Source organism: Hippocampus bargibanti, linkage group LG12 (genome assembly GCF_051943395.1).
Source record: "Hippocampus bargibanti isolate YZ-2025 linkage group LG12, ASM5194339v1, whole genome shotgun sequence".
NCBI lineage: Eukaryota > Metazoa > Chordata > Actinopteri > Syngnathiformes > Syngnathidae > Hippocampus > Hippocampus bargibanti.
The window spans coordinates 3,222,420-3,241,089 of record NC_142745.1 but is presented as its reverse complement, the minus strand read 5'-3'; the positions used below and the strand labels follow the sequence as shown (position 1 = coordinate 3,241,089).

General features: G+C 39.6%; 1 protein-coding gene across 4 annotated transcripts in view; it reads left to right on the top strand.

The window, feature by feature from the left end:
• The window catches only part of dlgap4b (DLG associated protein 4b), a 68,685-nt gene extending 54,947 nt beyond the window's left edge, over positions 1-13,738 (top strand). For 3 of the 4 annotated variants that reach the window (XM_089010859.1, XM_089010857.1, XM_089010858.1), the window contains 6 exons: positions 3,165-3,586; positions 4,968-5,056; positions 6,939-7,429; positions 8,760-8,851; positions 10,575-10,745; positions 13,161-13,738. In XM_089010859.1, the coding sequence (XP_088866985.1) occupies positions 3,165-3,586; positions 4,968-5,056; positions 6,939-7,429; positions 8,760-8,851; positions 10,575-10,745; positions 13,161-13,403 (1,508 nt within the window). In that variant the 3' untranslated portion in view covers positions 13,404-13,738. Of the gene's footprint in view, positions 1-3,164; positions 3,587-4,967; positions 5,057-6,938; positions 7,430-8,759; positions 8,852-10,574; positions 10,783-13,160 lie in introns of all 4 variants that reach the window. The other variant, XM_089010860.1, reaches the window with a different exon arrangement.
• The last annotated feature ends 4,932 nt before the right edge of the window (positions 13,739-18,670 follow it).

The window sequence follows — 18,670 nt, the reverse complement described above, 5'->3', positions numbered from 1 at the left end:
AATATTCCAAGCCTGTTCGAAATTGTTGCCAAAGATCTTCGTTTTATGTATATTTTTTGTGGAACTATCGTATTTTATATCAGTACACTTTTTATGTATATCTTTCTTATGAATTATTATTTCTTATGAATTATTATTTTACATAAATTATTAAAAATCCGAGCTGAACATGAATGCGACATGAGCAGATGCCACCACGCCCCCTCACAGTTTTTTTTTTTTGCTTCAAACAAAAGGAACACTAATCTCAACGTTTTCTATCATTCTCCTCACATTTACAACTTTTTTTGCTCAAGACAACCAGTTTGTTTCTGACTAAAAGGTAAGAACCAGTCCTGTCAAAAGTTCGTTTAATAGAAGCTCTATTGAATATGGTTTGAGATTTAAAAAAAAACATTACACTTTAAAATGTTGACCTATCTGACATGGGGAACATGATACTTTACTTAATCTCTGACCTCATGCTAAAAAAGGAAGACAAAATACTATCACAATTTGGTCATTTAGTAAAATGTTTTCTATGAAATAAAGTTTCAAATTATACTATAATCACCACGCAACCCCGCCTTACATCATGTCTTTTGAGTCAAACTCCCTCTGGCCCCAAAACATGCCCTTTCCTATGTCTAGATTGTACATAATTCTAAAAATTAGAGTTGATTGGTTGTTGATGTACTGTATCATTCAAATACAATATTGTGGGTGATGCTGTTCTCGAATGAGGGTGATCATGATGACAATAGCGATTATTGTCATAGTGTTGACTAAGCATACAACAGCATGAAACTTTTAAAGAACAACCGACGTCTCTAGACAAGTTGTGTCCATAATTTGTAAAATGGCTTCAAATGACTTCTACTGAGCGTATTTTACAACGATTCCACGGCATGTATATATTTTATGTCTTAAGACTCGCGCTAAATATTCAGAAAGTCTTGTTTTTGAGTTGGTGACGAGTCCATACGTGACGTAACTGAAGGAACGCCCCTGACCGAAAAAAAGACACATTGTAGCAGTCCTTCCATCACGTCAATGTATTTTGCTGTACTTGTTTGGTCTGGGGACCTCGTGTTGCACCCAAAAGCCGCCAGAAGAGGGCGTCCAAGCTCCATATAAGGAATTTATCAGCCTGTGGAAACGGAGGTGGCCACAGGAGGTCGCCATTTTGTGCCTTGTTTTCGTTGAGACACCTCCCCTCAATGTTGCCTCATAATGGCACGGAATAAATTCTTTAATCGATTGCAAACATGTATGCTTTCCTCTTCAGAACTATTTGAATCATATTCATAACTGGAGATGTAACAAGAAGGCATATTCTCCGAATCTGAAGCCATTGTTTTGATTCACAAGCAATGCAAGATGTCTTGGCGTGACGTCACGAACTGGGGAACTTTCTGAAAATGCTCAATTTTTTTGCAGATTTTGGACACTTTAAGTCGTTTTTATTGGTGTTTTGAATTTGAATAAAAATATCAGCCTGCGTGATTTGGGTATTTTAGATGCTATCAAACGTTTTTCTGATGTCAGTTAAGAAACAAAATAGTGACGTAGGTTGTCCTTTAAATATGATAACTTCTCTATCACTGTGATGCTGGTAAAGTTTCAAGTTGTTGTCCTTTGAAAATAAACACTCATTTTTTTTTAACTCTCAACCTGCTGAGCTACAGTAAATTCATTCACAACAAGCAATATTTACCGTGGTTTCAACAAACAAGGACAAACATTGAGGAATTTTGAGCAAGACAACAGCAGGACTGTCCAGTCAACTTGACAGCAGTGCTTAGTGGTCACTGCAGATTCCATTTGAGGGAGATTTTGGCAACAAAGCACCTGCTTGTTTGGGGTGGCTGGATTCCTTTCTGTGGAATCTCGCACATTTTTTTTTTTTTGCAATTGAACCAATTTAACCTTGAGGCAATGGAATAATAATATAATCTGGTTTTAATAATAGCAATATTTTGTGTAGCTTTGCCAATATTGCAAATGTTTGTCAGTTGATCAAGCATTTGCTTTGTTTGCACAGCTGTTGAGGTTGGAGTTGCAAAGATGCTGTCTCTCTGAAAGCCAACATTTTCAATTTTCACTGGTACCTCACCCCCCCTCACCCCATCATCCATGCACCATCGCCCCCTTGTAAGTAATTTGCAACGCAACGCAACTTTATCCTCGGCTCATTAGTTTCTTGGCTGATCTGTGGTGTGAAGAAAGCCCATATAAAAGTCGTCTTTCATGGCAGACTGTTGTGTGTGTGTGATTTTTAGCACCCCGAAATAATGTGATGATATTTAGTTGGATTGGATTAGACTTTATTAGTCTCGCAGTGGAGAAATTTACATTTCACAGCAACAAAGTTATGAAACTGGAGTGTCCACTCCAGTGCCAGGGTTTTTATCATTGTCACTTGAATTCCAGTACACACAGAATATTGAGTTTTAGGACTACATAAACATTCAGTACGGTGTTAGAAACTTTATACTCTTCTTTTATCAGAAAAAAATAGTTTATTCCTAAATTATATAGGTCTGGAGTTATATGAGCTTGAAATGAGGGCGGCTGTCCAAAATACAATACAATACAATACATACATATTGGTTGATATAGCGCTTTAACAACAGCTGAAGCAGAAATAAAGCACCAACAGGGAAAGAAGGGAAATGCTGCCCCCTTGTGGAAACAAAAAAAAAAGATTGCCAGAGGCCATAGCCAGCGCTTTATCAGCAACCAAGCATGATAAAACAAAAAAACGAACAAATTTGGGAATGGCGCTCTACGTCATATTTTCAATTCCCGAATAAATTCGTGAATGGCAGTGAACGAGTTAAGATGAAAACATTCAATGGATAACATGGCACAGCAACTCTTTTGTTTCTGCGTTTTCACAACCGCTCACGTGTTTTCTGAGCCGTTTCAAAAGCTCATTAGGTGGCGTTATTTTACAAAGGTTTCACAGTTTCCACTCACAATCTTGCCCAACGAAAATGAGGCGGATACAGTGTGTGGATGACATCATCATGGGACACATTTGGAGGTCTTCCAAGAAATGTGAAAGCTTTGATACCTGCAAAAGAAAACAATAAAGTCACAATCAAGAATCCAATGTACTTTTTCTTGTAGTCAATGTTCTGAATTGAATGCGATTTGCTTTTGTGTCTCTTCTCTCTAAGTCTCATGCATCACCACCAGTAAGAGGGCCGCTCCGCCGCCCGTGCCACCACGCACGACCTCCAAACCTTTCATTTCCGTGACGGTGCAGAGCAGCACCGAATCTGCGCAAGACAATTACCTGGAACAAAGGTCAGAGGTCAACAGCCAGTCAAGCCACGCGCACAGCAACTCCTCCGACAGCCTCGACAGCACCCGTGCCAACAGTCTGGCCCGGGGATTACCTCGCCCTCCTCACATCATCCCAACTCCCATCGCCATCCCCCGAGAGCCGCTTGTCCCCATCACAGCCAACGCTTCCACGGAAACGAGCAACTCCAGTTTAGTCCTGCATGAGTTGATGAAGTCGGGATTGAATAACTCTGCCGACGAAGCTCTTGTGGTCCCAGTGCCCAGACGGAAACTCTCTTCCATTGGCATCCAGGTAGTTTACAATTTGGTATTTCAGCATGCTGAGCGTCAAGACATTTTAAGATTTATGCCATGTGGTGTGCTGGAATGTCACCTCATGGCACAGTTTTCTGCGGATTCAACTACCCGCCATTTTTTTTTTCATTAATACTAACTAGCAAAGAAAGAACTTACTGAAAACCTAAAGTGCTCACACTTTAACTCATTCACTGCCAGATGAGCAAAAATGTGTCTACTCCAGTGCCGGGGTTTTTGTCATTGTCACTTAAATTCCAGGACCCACAGAATAGTGAGTTTGAGGACTACATAAACATTCAATGCTGCGTAAGAAACCTTAGGCTCTTTTCTTTTATCAGAAAAAAAAGAGTTAATTCCTAAATTATATGGGTGGAGAGTTATATGAGATTGAAATGAGGGTGGCTGTCCAAAATACAATGCAATACATACAGTACATGGATGGATGGATGGATGGATGGATGGATGGATGGATGGATGGATGGATGGATGGATGGATGGATGGATGGATGAACAGATGGATGGATGGATGGATGGATGGATGGATGGATGGATGGATGGATGGATGGATGGATGGATGGATGGATGGATGGATGGATGGATTTGCCTTTATTAGTCTTGCAGTGGAGAAATGTACATTTCACAGGAGCAAAGTGATGAAATGAATGAATTGGTTGAATGATTGGAAGGATTGGTTAATAGAGCGCTATAACAATAGCTAAAGCTGGAACAAAGCGCAAACGTGGGGAAAAAGGGAAAACCTGCCCCCTGTGGAACGTAAAAAAACATTGCCAGAGGTCTGGCCAGCGTTCTATCGGCACCCCAGCAAGACAAACCCAAACTTGAAAACATTCTGGAATGGTGCTCAGTGTCATATTTTCAATTCCCGAGTAAATTCGGGAATGGCAGTGAATGAATTAAGATGCCGTCTAAATGTTTTTTTCCCAAATGAACTAGACCACAGGTGTCAAAGTCAAGGCCCGCGGACCAAATCCGGCCCGCCACATCATTTTTTTCGGCCTGCGAAAGCAAATCTAACTTGTTAAATTCCATGATGATTGCTAAAATCTGAGCCAAAATTTCATATTTTTGGATGTCAACCACAATAAATGTCATTATTTTATACTTCAGATTTGAAAACGAGTTATTCATTAATTTGCTGTGTGCTCTATATGTAATATTTGAAGGGATTTAAACATTCTAATGGGTTCCCCAAATTCATAACGGCCCTCGAGAGGAAACCATAACTACAATGTGGCCCGCGGCAAAAAATGACTTTGACACCTCTGAACGAGACATTTGAATAGAAAAGCAATCACACGAGCGGGCTCATGAAACTCTTCATGAAATAATGATTTGATATCATTTTCTATTCTGAGGTTGACTGTATACAAGAAGTTCCACAAGAGGAGAGCCCACCACTGACCAAGTTTCAGTCCATCGGAGTACAGGTGGAGGACGGGTGGCAGTAAGTCCTCTTCCTGTCCTTGTAACAACGTGAGGAATTTATATTATAGTTGCACACACCAATCTGTCTGTTCTTCAAGCAATATCTTCCTGGCATATATATGAATTGTTTGTATTTGGGATCAAAAAGTTTCTACTTAAAATACATGGAAAAACTTCCCCTCTCAACTCAAAGTTTTAACTCTGTACGGACATAACATAAATTCTGTGTGAGACACTCAAGCATTACATCTATAGAAGTGGATCTGTAACAACTTACATTCATTTGAGAAGAATTTGGCCGTAGGTTTTTTTTTTACTTGTTTATTTGTTTGTTTGATTTTAATTTGTATTATTTAATTTATCATTTTCATTTGTAATGTTTTTTTTTTTTAATGTTGAATTTGTTTTTTTAATTTTTTTCCTTTTTTACGTTTTAGATTTTGGATATTTTGATTTTTTTTTTTTTATTTTTTTGCTTGATATTTGTTTTAAATGTTACATTTTTTAGTATTATTTTTTTTCAAGTTATTTTTTTCTTTTTTTTAATTAAAATAATTTTACATTTTGTAATACAGTAAGGTCTCGTTATATCGATATCCGTTATATCGATAGTACTGCTTATTACAATACTATTTCTATGAACTCAAGGAGAAAATTACATGCCCGCAGGATCGGATATATCGATAGTCCGGTTATATCGATATTTTTTCTGACTCCCGAGAATATCGATATAACGAGACTTTACTGTATTTAAATGTGTGTTTTTTTTACTTTAATTTCTTTGGTAATTTATTTAATTTTAGGATTTTTTATTTTGTAATTGTTTTAATTTTTTTTTTTTTTTTTTCCTTTTTTACGATTTTTGGATACTTTGATTTTTTTATTACTTTTTTCGTTTGTTTTTTGTTTTAAATGTGTACTTTATTATTATTAATTTTTTAAGTTATTTTTTAATTTTTCATGTCTTTATTTTTTATTAAAATAATTTTAACTGTTATATTTAAATGTGTTTACATTTTTTACTTTAATTTTATTGTAATTTTTTTTTGTAATTTCTCTTACTGACATCAGAAAAACGTTTTATAGCATCTAAAATACCCAAAACACGCAGGCTGATATATTTAGTCAAATGACAAACACCAATAAAAATGACTTAAAGTGTCCAAAAACTACTTCAAAATGAAGCCCCCTTGTTCGTGACATCATGCCAAGACGTCTTGCCTTGCTCGAGAATCAAAACAATGGCTTGAGATTCGGAGAAGATGCTTCCTTGTTACTCATCCAGTTATGAATATGATTCAAATAGTTCTGAAGAGGAAAGCATACATGTTTGCAACCGATTAAAGAAGTCCTTACGTATCATTTTGAGGCACCTGGAGTCCAATGTCGCTCCCAAAAAATGCACAAGATGGCGCCCAAGCTCCGTTGAAAATGGGATCATTTGTCTGCTGGGAATTTGTGTCAACTAGTATCAAAGAGTCGTCTTGGTGCAACACACAATTCACCATCGCGTTATTTATGTGTTTTCCTTCTAATTTCGCCATCGACACGGCTCAACACGAAGTTTTCAGACCAAACAAAGTACCAAAAATGCTTTGTGCGTTGCTTTCTCGGTCAGGGGCGTTCCTGCCGTGACGTCACGTCAGGAATCGTCACCAACTCGAAAACAAGACTTCCTGAATATTCAGCGCGAGTCTTAAAACGTAAAATGTAGCTATATGCGGTGGAATCTTTGTAAAATACGCTCATTAGAAGTCGTTTGAAGTGATTATGGACACAACTTGTGCGTCGGTTGTCCTTTTAGAGACAATATCAGAATAATTTGTCCTTTTCATATCATTTTTGGGGCTGAAATGAAGTTCTTGTTCTATCATCTCCCATTGTCACTATGTTTATTTCAGGCCCGATCACCCTTCTAGCATGGCCTCCAAACAAGACACAGTCTCGGATAAACGGGACATCACCGTCGTTCCCCACGTTAGTCAGGCCAAACCCACTGAAAAGAAAGTCATGGTCAGTAGCGCCAGCCAATCTTTGAGCTCCCCTCCCGAACAGGACTCCTTAGACAACGGCGACACTCCTGGTGACGCTTCCTCCCCTCCACCTCCCAGGCAGTTCCTCAACCGCACCACCACACGAAGTAGCTCTTCCTCTTTCTCAGAAAGCCTCGACCCGGCACTAGACCCCTCATCCTTACCGCCCCCAGATCCTTGGCTCGAGAGCGGGAATGGGAGTAGCAGCGTTGCGCCCCAGAGCGTTAGTGGAGGGGGGACATTATGTCGAAGTGATGGACACTGGTTCCTGAAGCTATTGCAGGCTGAAACGGGACGTATGGAAGGGTGGTGTCAGCAGATGGATCAGGAAACCAGAGACAACCAACTCTCGGAGGAGGGTAAGCTTGCCTAGCATGGCCGCATTGAAATAGTCACCATCTTACTGTCACAATTTATGTTGTTCAATATTTACGTCATCGAGACCTGCTTTTCTTCATAGACATTTTAAAACAATAAATTACTGTCATGAACAGTGTAACTCCTGAAAAACATTTTTAACGTGTCAAATGGAGTGCACTACTCGGTTCCACCATCGGAGGCACTGTTCATTCATTCACAACTATTTTACTCGTTTTTGCAAGCGACTTCCACAGTGGCACTTTCCTCTTATTCCTTTAAAATATGTCACCGGTGTTAAAACGAGGTTCCATAAATACTCAGAGAGAGATTTCCCTGCCTCGTTAAATAAATAAATAAAAATACATAAATAAACACATAAATAAATGAATAAATAAACACACATAAACGCATACATAAATAAATACATAAATAAAAACAATTCTATAAAAATACGTAAATACATAAATGAATGAATAATGCTGGATAGATAAGTAAATAAACAAATAAAAGAATACACAAACAAATAAATAAACAAATAGATGGATGGGTAGTTTTGAAAGTCGCATAGATATACAATGTATTATTATAAATTAATAAATCGGTGGATAGATAAGTAAATAACCAAAAATAAATACACAAATAAATAAACAAATAGACAGATGGGTAGTTTTGACAGGCACATACAAATAAAATTTATTATTAAAATAAATAGATAAATAGTAAAATATGCATTTTGACACTATAAATGAATCTTAAATCTTTCGTGCACATTTCACTGCTCACTTCTCAGGTTCTCCCTTCGACGCGACAATCATGCGATCAGACATCCACAGCATGTAGGGGATGAAGCGGTAATATCTGAGGCTACCGCACACAAGCATGTCTGTAATCCCCAGAATTACACAAATCAGTTTGGGAAGTGATTAAATCTCCAGATTAAATTATCGCGTTTAAAAAAAGTGTTTAAAAAAAGTGAACATGTGAAATGTAAATTTGAGTCCATTATCATACCTCTGTAATCCTGATGCTGTGATCAATTCTGTCACAATATCAACTGTCGCCTGTCCTGGTTTTCACACAACACCCACTCATTGGCCAGTAGCTTGCGTATTTCACCCTATATTGTCTAAGATTACTTCAAAGAGGATAAAGGCTGCCTAAATACGATTACATGTTCCACTACATGCACAAATACGCACCTCGGTATTTACTTTGCAGAAAGCACCATGATGGACTTTTTGTCTTCTCAATCCACAATGTACTTTTTCATGACATATCTAAAATGCACACTTACATGTGTCTTTGTCTTCTATATGTTTTGTCATATAGTCTTGGGTAAAGTCCGCAGCGCAGTGGGAAGTGCTCAACTCTTAATGTCGCAGAAGTTCCAGCAGTTCCGTGGACTGTGTGAACAAAACTTGGTGGGTTTTGCCCCGGCGCCAATGCTCACAAACTGACAAACACTGTCTCATCTTACAGTTGACATTGTTATGATACATTAGGTTGCATCATACACCTCCATTAAGATGAATACGTCAAAACTTTGTACACCAACACCAAATAAAATGAGTTTATAATAAGCCGCTTAGCCATACTTTTGGACCGCCATTATGGAAAATGAAGCCAAATGCAATTTAATAGCGTCCCACATCAACCATCTAATCTCATCACACCAAGAGGGTAAACACAGATTCAATAAATATTTCCCATTGCTTGGGTGGAATCACTTTCACATTCCCAAAATGTAAAGTGGAGTTGATTGTGCAACTATTTCACAGTATAGATCATGAATGAATGTGATATGTAACATAATGTGACCAACATCCTCAACCATAATTACCTTGTCCATGTCACACAAACCCTTACGTCTCCGGACAAGTTGTGTCCATAATGTGTAAAATGGCTTCAAATGACTCCTACTGAGCGTATTTTGCAAAGATTCCACTGCATATAGCAATATTTTACGTTTTAAGACTCTCGCTGAATATTCCAGAAGTCTTGTTTTTGAGTTGGTGACGAGTCCGTACGTGACGTCACTGAAGGAACGCCCCTGACCGTAAAAAAAAAGGACACATTGTAGCAGTGCTTCCATCGCGCCAATGTATTTTGCTGTACTTGTTTGGTCTGAAAACCTCGTGTTTCGCCAAAAAGCCGCCAGAAGAGGACGACCAAGCTCCATGGAAGGAATTTATCAGCCTGTGGAAACGGGCTAATTAATTCCTTACACGGCTTTGTCGCCATTTTCTGCCTTTTTCGGGTGCGACATTTCCCACCCATGATGCCTCAAAATGACGCAGAATAAATTCTTTAATCGATTGCAAACATGTATGCTTTCTTCTTCAGAACTATTTGAATCATATTCATAACTGGATGAGTAACAAGACAGCATATTCTCTGAATCTGAAGCCATTATTTTGATTCTCGAGCAAGGCAAGACGTCTTGCCGTGACACCACAAACATGGGGGCGGGACCTTCTGAAAGAGGCCACTTTCGGTTTCAAATTGAAGTACTTTTTTAGACACTTGAAGTCATTTTTATTGGTGTTTTGCATTTGACTAAAAATATCATACTGCGTGTTTTGGCTATTTTAGATGCTATAAAACGTTTTTCTGATGTCGGTTAGGAAACAAAAACGGGACGTCGGTTGTCCTTTAACCCACGTCAAGACACAGTTGTGTGTGATTTTTTTTTTAATGCTGGGAGTTGACTACCGCAAGCTAGAGTATGGCTCCCTCTAGTGGCAATTATTTCAATGGCCTGTACACAGACAGCTGTGATTCTCAGCATTACATTATATATTTGGCTATATTTGTTTATAATATAAATAAACTAAACGTATTTTACCTCAACTGGTTACCAATAAGGATAGAACATATGATGCATTATTCACCACGCAATAGTTTTTTTAAACCACAACATATTAAAAAAAGTACAAAACTCTTACCATGTAAAGTAAATGTAACATTGAACTGGCTACAGAGCACCAATAAATAAATATGTATTTTTACTCCCCGTTGCCATACTGAAAGTACAAGTTATATAACATATTCTTGATCAAATTACCTATAAATGGTCTGATCTATTATAACCACACTCACCTTATCTGTATTTATTTTTTTATTCACTGTGTCCGTCCCGGCCAGAATGTGAACGCCAATCCGCGGCCCACACCGCAGGACCTGGCTGGTTTCTGGGACCTGCTGCAGCTCTCCATCGAGGACATCAGCCTCAAATTTGATGACCTCTACCATCTCAAGTCTAATGACTGGCAGCCTGTGCCATCTGCGGCTGACCAGTCGCCCCCTGAGCGGAAGGTACTTCCCACCCCTGCTGCCCAGTGCCCTGGCTGGGGTAGGAAAGCCGCCGAAACCGGCCTCTCTCCTCCTACCGCCACCACCACCGCCATTTCGCCCACCTTCTTTTACCTTCCTTTGACTCCACGTCCCTGTGCGGGATATACGATGTTGATCTGACAGAAAGGGAGCAGACAGATTCCCTTTCAGCATGCATGGAGCAGTTCATCTGAAAGAGGGCAGTTGGTGTGTCTTGAAGCCCCGCTTTGGGCATCCATGCATGTGTTGTGCTCGTAGTGGAGCATGGCTAAGCGGTACTGAACCACGTGAAAGGCGTGCGCTCTTGCTTTTGCTCCTTCTTGTCAAATGTTTGTGCTCGTGTAACCTTTTTGGAACTATTTGCTTCATGTGGTGTGTTTGTGTGTTGTGGCATACACTCTTACATCACTGATTTCACTACTTGGATTGATTAATGGATAGATCAGGTGTTGATTGCAGACAAGCATAATATGTACAGTGATACCTGTTCGAAAACCTATTTGTTCAAAAACCGAAACAGCACTTTCCATTAAAATCAATGTAAAAAATCTTAATCCGTTCAAAGTCTAGAAAACAACTTTTTAACTATTTCATTGCATAAACCGAATAAAAACGTAATAATAGAGCAAGTCATGTGTAAAATTCTATAAAAACAAACGTATTTTCACCAATTTTAACATCAACATTAACATCAGTACATAAATATCTCTCTATCTTTCTGCCACAGGGCGTGTTGGCAAACACAGGGCACACTAACTTCTCAAACCATCCTCTGCTTGCTTTAAAATCAGACTATTCAGGAGATGTTAACCAAATATGTCAGTGTTTTCGCAAAAATAAAACAACAATATTAATGCGTCGGTCACAATGAGGAAGACGTGACATATAAGGAAGTGACGTATAAGGAAGCGGAGTGTAGTCAAGTGATGCATTCAGATGCACTCAGTTTGGTTGAGACCAAATTTCGGTTGTATACCGGGGCATACAAAACATTTTCGGTTGAAAACCTAATGGGATGAGAACCGAGACGTTCGAAAACCGAAGTTTGACTGTATAATCTTAGCTATAACCACATATTTATGTATACATTTCATCCGCTGCATATAAACACTTATAGATGTGCTTATAGACAATACAATACAATACATATTGATTTTACAGTATATAAACACCCCGGACATATGCTCCTTTTATGAATAGAAATTCAAACCTACAGTATATGTACTGTACTTGACGACAAAAGTCATTTAGTTTAGTTTTTAGTTTATTGCGTTTTGTTTTGTCCCTCAACCCCTGAACTCACTGTGATAGAAAAGTGCACGTAAAGTATTGTGGAATAGACTCGGTGGCCCAATTAATTGTATGTAGTCCACATAAATAATTAAGGGACACGTCCCAAATAGATGCATTCTCTCCCGCTCTCCACTCATTAACTCATTCACTGCCAGACATGTGCAAAAATGTGTCCATTCTAGTGCCGGGGTTTTTGTCATTTTCACTCAAATTGGAGGACCTACAGAATATTGAATTTTAGGACCACATAAACATTCAATGCAGCGTAAGAAACCTTACATTCTCTTCTTTCATCGGAAAAAAAAGAGTTAATTCATAAGTTATATGGGTCTGGAGTAATATGAGGTGCAAGTGGGGCGGCTATCCAAAAGGCAAATGCTGCCCCCTCATGGGAGGGAAAAACATTGCCAGAGGTCTGACCAGCGCATTATCGGAACCCCACCTGCAAGAAAAATACACAACCTGAACAAATTTGGAAATGGCGCTCCACATCATATTTTCAATTCCTGAATAAATTCAGGAATGGCAGTGAATGAGTTAAAGGGGAAGGGGGGTAAAAAGGCGATACCACTGAGTGGCCGATACCACCATGAACGCACCAGTTGTGTTGTCGTAAGTCATGGCATGACAAAAAGTGCACACTATCAGGAAGATAGTGATTCTGTAAAAAAGTTAGTTGACCAGTGACGTTCCTGATTCAACAGTGAACAATATTTCAGAGAAATCAACACCTGCATTAATAAACAAAAAGAGCATAATTTGCGTGTATTCACATTCCTGTCTGTTGCTTTGCAATGTGTACGTGTTGTTTTGTCGTATACTGTTGTGCTCCAGGTTTGATCTCACGTCCATATCAGTTCACGTGACCATATACGTCGAAGGATCTTCACGGACTGTTTCTCTTTGTCTGCCGATTGTCTCAAATGTCTTGTCAATTTTGTATTTTTTTTTTTTTTTATGTCTGATACCAAAAATGATGAGTCTTTTCTGTCCAAGCCCTGTCTGTCAAACCTGGTGGAAGTGTCTGAAGACTTTGACTTCCAGTCACTTTTCTCATCACTCACTCTCCTTGTCTGTCATCTGCCATGGTTCCCATCTTTCCAGGGCGAGGAGAAGGCCCCTACTCCGGCAGCAAGGAAGGCCGCTAAAGGACGCCCGTCACTGGTCCGCGAGAAAAGCGCAGACTCCTCTTCCACCTCTTCTTCAGCTTCGGCGGAAAAGCAGAGGCAAGAGGCCCGCAGGCGTCTGCTGGCCGCAAAGAAGGCTGCTTCTTTCCGCCAGAACTCTGCCACCGAGAGCGCGGACAGCATTGAAATCTACGTTCCAGAAGCACAGACGCGCCTTTGAGGGAGACAGTGAGAGAGAGGAATGCAAGGTCAGATCATAGAACGGATAAGTGGCACTGAAAAATACCTGCAAATGCGAGAGAGAGGACACTCTTTTTGCAATGCAAATGACAAGAGTGGGATCAAGTGGGGGAGGAAAGGCCAAATGCCTCCTTGGGGTGGGGGTGGGGTGGGGTGGGCGTCCACGTGGGGTGTTTGGACTCCCTTGTTTGTCGGCTGGTCCTAAAGGAAACAGGCACATAAATATTGAACTTTTGTGTAGTTTACTTCCGTGTTATGAAAGTCGCCAATGAAGACCTCTGCAGATTAACTTTGTCATTATTTTTTACTAATGTTGACCATACGTCTGTGTAAGCTCTCAGTCGTACAGGAGTGGTCCATCGATGAGAAGGTTTCTTCAGCCGTCATCTGTACAAAAGTGAAGGTTTCGGACGTTTCGCCTCCTATCCAAGAGACTTCGTCAGCGAACTAAAGTCTGACTGGTCGTATCGGCCCCATTTATATATCCCTAATGTCCAGACCTAGTGGCGCCGGACACAGCTATGATAGGTCCCTACTCTCAGGTTGGGGGGGGGGGGGGGCGCGGGACCCCCCCCTGTGGCCCCACTGATTGTTCCTACATTCCTGACTAGTTCCTACATTCCTGACTAGTCAGGAATGTAGGAACAATCAGTGGGGCCACAGGGGGGGGTCCCGCGCCCCCCCCCCCCCCCCCCCCAACCTGAGAGTAGGGACCTATCATAGCTGTGTCCGGCGCCACTAGGTCTGGACATTAGGGATATATAAATGGGGCCGATACGACCAGTCAGACTTTAGTTCGCTGACGAAGTCTCTTGGATAGGAGGCGAAACGTCCGAAACCTTCACTTTTGTACAGATGACGGCTGAAGAAACCTTCTCATCGATAATGTTGACCATGAAAAGAATTCAATGAATAGCCGTATTTCGATCACACCCTCGATGTATTTGAAAATTGTTTAAAAATATAACTAGATTGGTTACAAGATCTATTTAGAGGACAGAGTAGAGCGTTTTGTTCTTCTGCTTTACATTGCCATCGTCCTTCTTCCCCGGACTGGCCATTTTGTAGCTTTGCACAACACCGCCTTGTGGCCACCACAGTCGCTACACAAAACTTGCTTATGTCCTGTCTTCCTTGTACTGATTCGGTGACTTTTCTTAAGAGTTGACTTACTGTAGATAGGTTTTTTTAAAATATTTTTGAAATGTTATATGAGGAAAGCCAATTCCCAAGGGGCAATTTGTATAGTTCCTAGCAAGTATATGTCTGTCCAAATGTTTTCGTGTCAAAAAGCAGTGGTAAGGCTTTATACAGGTTCGCTGCTTAATGGCTTTTAACGTGATGAGAATCGCAAAACAGTACATTCAGGTTTCACCCTTCTGTTCGATGCTTCCCCGTGTATGATAAGTGCTTTTAAAAGCCAGGATGGGTGTGCAGGATAAAAATCTCTTCGGTAATGATCTCAATATTTTTTTTTAGCATCCACATATCCACATATCAAACTTTTTTCTTGTTGTTTTGCTTCCCAACCGTTAAAAAAATCCATTATATTTCTAGCCGTTTTACTTGCTTTTTTTATTTGGTAAAGCCTATTTAAATTAAAGTATGAAACCCATTAGCAGCTGTGTTTGCATAATTTCTTCAAATGTTGCATGCCCCCTTGGAACACCGCTTCACCCAAATTCCTTCTCATTCAAATTCATCCCATGCCTATAAATGTCAGCACAAGGGAGCTCTTGCTGTGTGCAAAATACAACAAGCATAAGAGTTCATAAAGCTAGCCGGCGTCATTGTCGTAAATAAAAATCGTGCGGATAAGACAAATGTAAACATCCGTTTGCAAGTTTAAGTCTTCTTTCAAACAGAGTTTGAGCATGCTTTTCTTCCCGCCTGACTTGAGAGCATGCAAGATAACGATACTCACATCATCAAATGCAAATCGTTCACTTTTCTCACCCCCAAAATCAACATGTCAGAATCAGAAAACCTTAATTCGTCCCACAGTGGGGTCATTTGCAGTCCACAGCAGCAATTTGAAAGTACTGTACTTGGAATATGGAACTTGTTGAAATGTAAGAAACACATTCGACGTTACTACAGTGGCCAATGTTTAAAGGACAACCGACGTCTCTGGGCAAGTTTTGTCCATAATTTGTAAAATCGCTTCAAATGACTTCTACTGAGCGTATTTTACAAAGATTCCACCGCATATAGCTATATTTTACATTTTAAGACTTGCGCTGAATATTCCGGAAGTCTTGTTTTTGAGTTGGTGACGAGTCCTCACGTCATGTCACTGAAGGAAATTTCGTGTTGATCCGTGTTGATGGCGAAATTAGAAGGAAAACACATAAATAACGCAATGGTGAATCGTTATATGTTACACAGAGACAACTCTTTGATATTAGTTGACAAAAATTCCAAGGTGAAAAATCAAACAATTTCCAACGGAGCTCTGCCGCCATCTTCTGCATTTTCTGTGACACTACACATCAGTCTTGATCCGTCAAAATGACTCTGGAGACCTTCTTCAATCGATTGCAAACATTTATACTTTCCCCTTCAGAACTATTTGAATCATATTCATAACTGGATGTGTAACAAGAAAGCATATTCTCCGAATCTGAAGCCATTGTTTTGATTCTCGAGCGAGGCACGACGTCTTGGCGTGATATCACGAACAAGCGGGCGTGACCTTCTGAAACTGAAACTTTCTGAGGTCTTTTGGAAGTAGTTTTGGGACACTTTAACTCATTTTTATTGGTGTTTTGCATTTTACTAAAAATATCAGCCTGTGTGTTTTGGGTATTTTAGATGCTATAAAACGTTTTTCTGATGACAGTTAGGACACAAAATAGTGATGTCGGTTGTCCTTTAAGTCAACACCTATAAACAAACTACAGTTGTTTACATGTCTTCCAAGGCAGTTTTATCCCTACAGATGGTCAACAAATTCCCCTCGGCTAATGATTTCAGCCCATGCACTGCAGTATCACTTCATCACTTTGGTTTCGTCATCGTCAACACCTTCAGCCCAAAACTGTGGCCCGGGGTCTTTGACTTGGAAATGTCTCAACGAGCGCCTTTCTTTCTCTAACCTGATGAGAGCTTTCCATTGATGGTCGGCCTTTGTTTGCTGTTGGGTTTGCCAGTTGGGGATGAGCACGGTGAGGGCTTGAGGGGGGGAGGAATTGCCTGTTCCAATGGGGAATGTCCCTTCCTTTTTTTCAACTGAGGCGAATGGCATCGTTATCACCTCCAGGTCTTTTGTTTGAGCTGAAATCTCTGTCGTTGACTTGATTTGATTTTCTCACTGATAGGGAATAGTTGTCTGACCGGTTATTTAAATTATCATTGGATAAGCAAATGAGACCCTATACCACCTGTGTCACATTCGTTACTTTATGTTTTGCTGTGGGCTGCATAGGGAACGGAATGATGCATTTTGAAAGGGCCAATGTGCAACATTGTGTACAATAAGAGTCAAATATCATCCCCATGTACATTTTTTACCAGCTTTATCTAAAAAACGATTTGGGTTTGAGGGTCTATATATTTTTCCCCCCTTTTGGACCTTACCAAGCACAAGTTTAAGTCAAATGAGTACAAGACGTGACACAGAAGGAGATATTGTGGCAAACAAAAATATCAATCTAATAAGGAGACATCATGATATTTCAAACACAAACATTTACACAAAGTCTCATTCGAATACACAATTGGCCCACTGATACCACGTGGGAAAACCTCAATATGTCGGCCCATTTCCTGGGCTTGTCTGAGCTAAAAAAAATAGCTGTAGTTTTGATATGCATTTACTATTAAAGCTTTTGATATTTCTTTAATATGGGCCTCAAAAAGTCTCAATTTTTGGGGGGAAGGGTTGTAAAAGAGGATTTGATTGAGCCTACAAATAAATTATATAAACAAATGGAGCCCTAGATTTGATTGGATTTACCTTTATTAGTCTCACAGTGGAGAAATTTACATTTCACAGCATCAAAGTTATCAAAGGAAAGGATGAAATCAACAAACAAAATACAGGAGCTGCTGGAAAGGCAGCCACTCTCGCGGCACCATCTTGAAGTCAAAAGAACAAAAAAATTATAATGACCCACAAATGCTGACAACAAATGCTAGCTTTAAAAAAAAATCATTGTATTATTTGTTCATCAATTCAAGACTGATGTAACGTGAAATTAAGGTCCCCCCTCTGCTGATTTAAGCAATAATGTACTTTCATTTGTGTTTCTCTATATCCTTGAGACTTTAAGAATGGTGTCTTTATGTTGATTACAATTTATTTTTGTAGTTACTGTACATGCATGTAGACTGCAGTCATATGCCAATCACTTTAATAGTGCAGGAAAGTACCGTCCATCAACTGTATAGTTTACCTCGGTCACACTCGTTCATTTGCATCTTTAGCTTTGTCCTACTGGGTGAGGGGTCAAACCTCTGCCTCACCACAGTAATGATGTAGCAAAAAATTGTTTCAAGAAGCAAGCACTTTTAAGAAAAGTGATCTATTTGGTATATTTATGTTTGAGGTATTGTTGTCCTTGAAAACCAACTTTTAATTTTGTCGCCAAAGGCAGTATTAAAGTCTGTGTGCGGATGGAAAATGTTACTTGAAATTGAGATTATTATTAGCATCCCCTTGCTATACCCGTGTATATAAATTAGATTAATTTACAATGTTGTAGCTCTATTTATACAATTTTAAGGATCTTCAGATGAAACATGGAAAGGAATAAGGTTCAATAAAATTCTGAATTACTTTCTCAAAAGGCCAATCATTGTTGTTTTGTGTGTGAGTGGAGGGGGGGAGAGTGCAAGTTTAAACTAGGACAGAATTGGGGGGTTATATCAATCATCAAAACCATATCACCGCCAACACGATGTATTTTAAACGTACATGTAAAGTTTTTTTGTTCTTTGAATATTATTTTGAACCAAGCATTTCATGTAAATAACATTGCTCATACGTTTAAGTATACTCCAACGTGTTTCGCAATACACGAGTCTACTCGAGACGGTGTTTAGAATTTCTCGGACAAGACCATTTGTCCCACTGAGACGTCATGCCGCCACGAAGCACGACCGAGCCTTGGGAAAAGCCACCGTTGCAATTTGCAATTTCGAGTAAGTCATTGACTTTTGATGATTCGAATCTTCAACTTCAATCTCATGTGTTTTACATTTTGAATGGAATGGTCTTTCCGTCAGTTTGGATGACATAGCCTG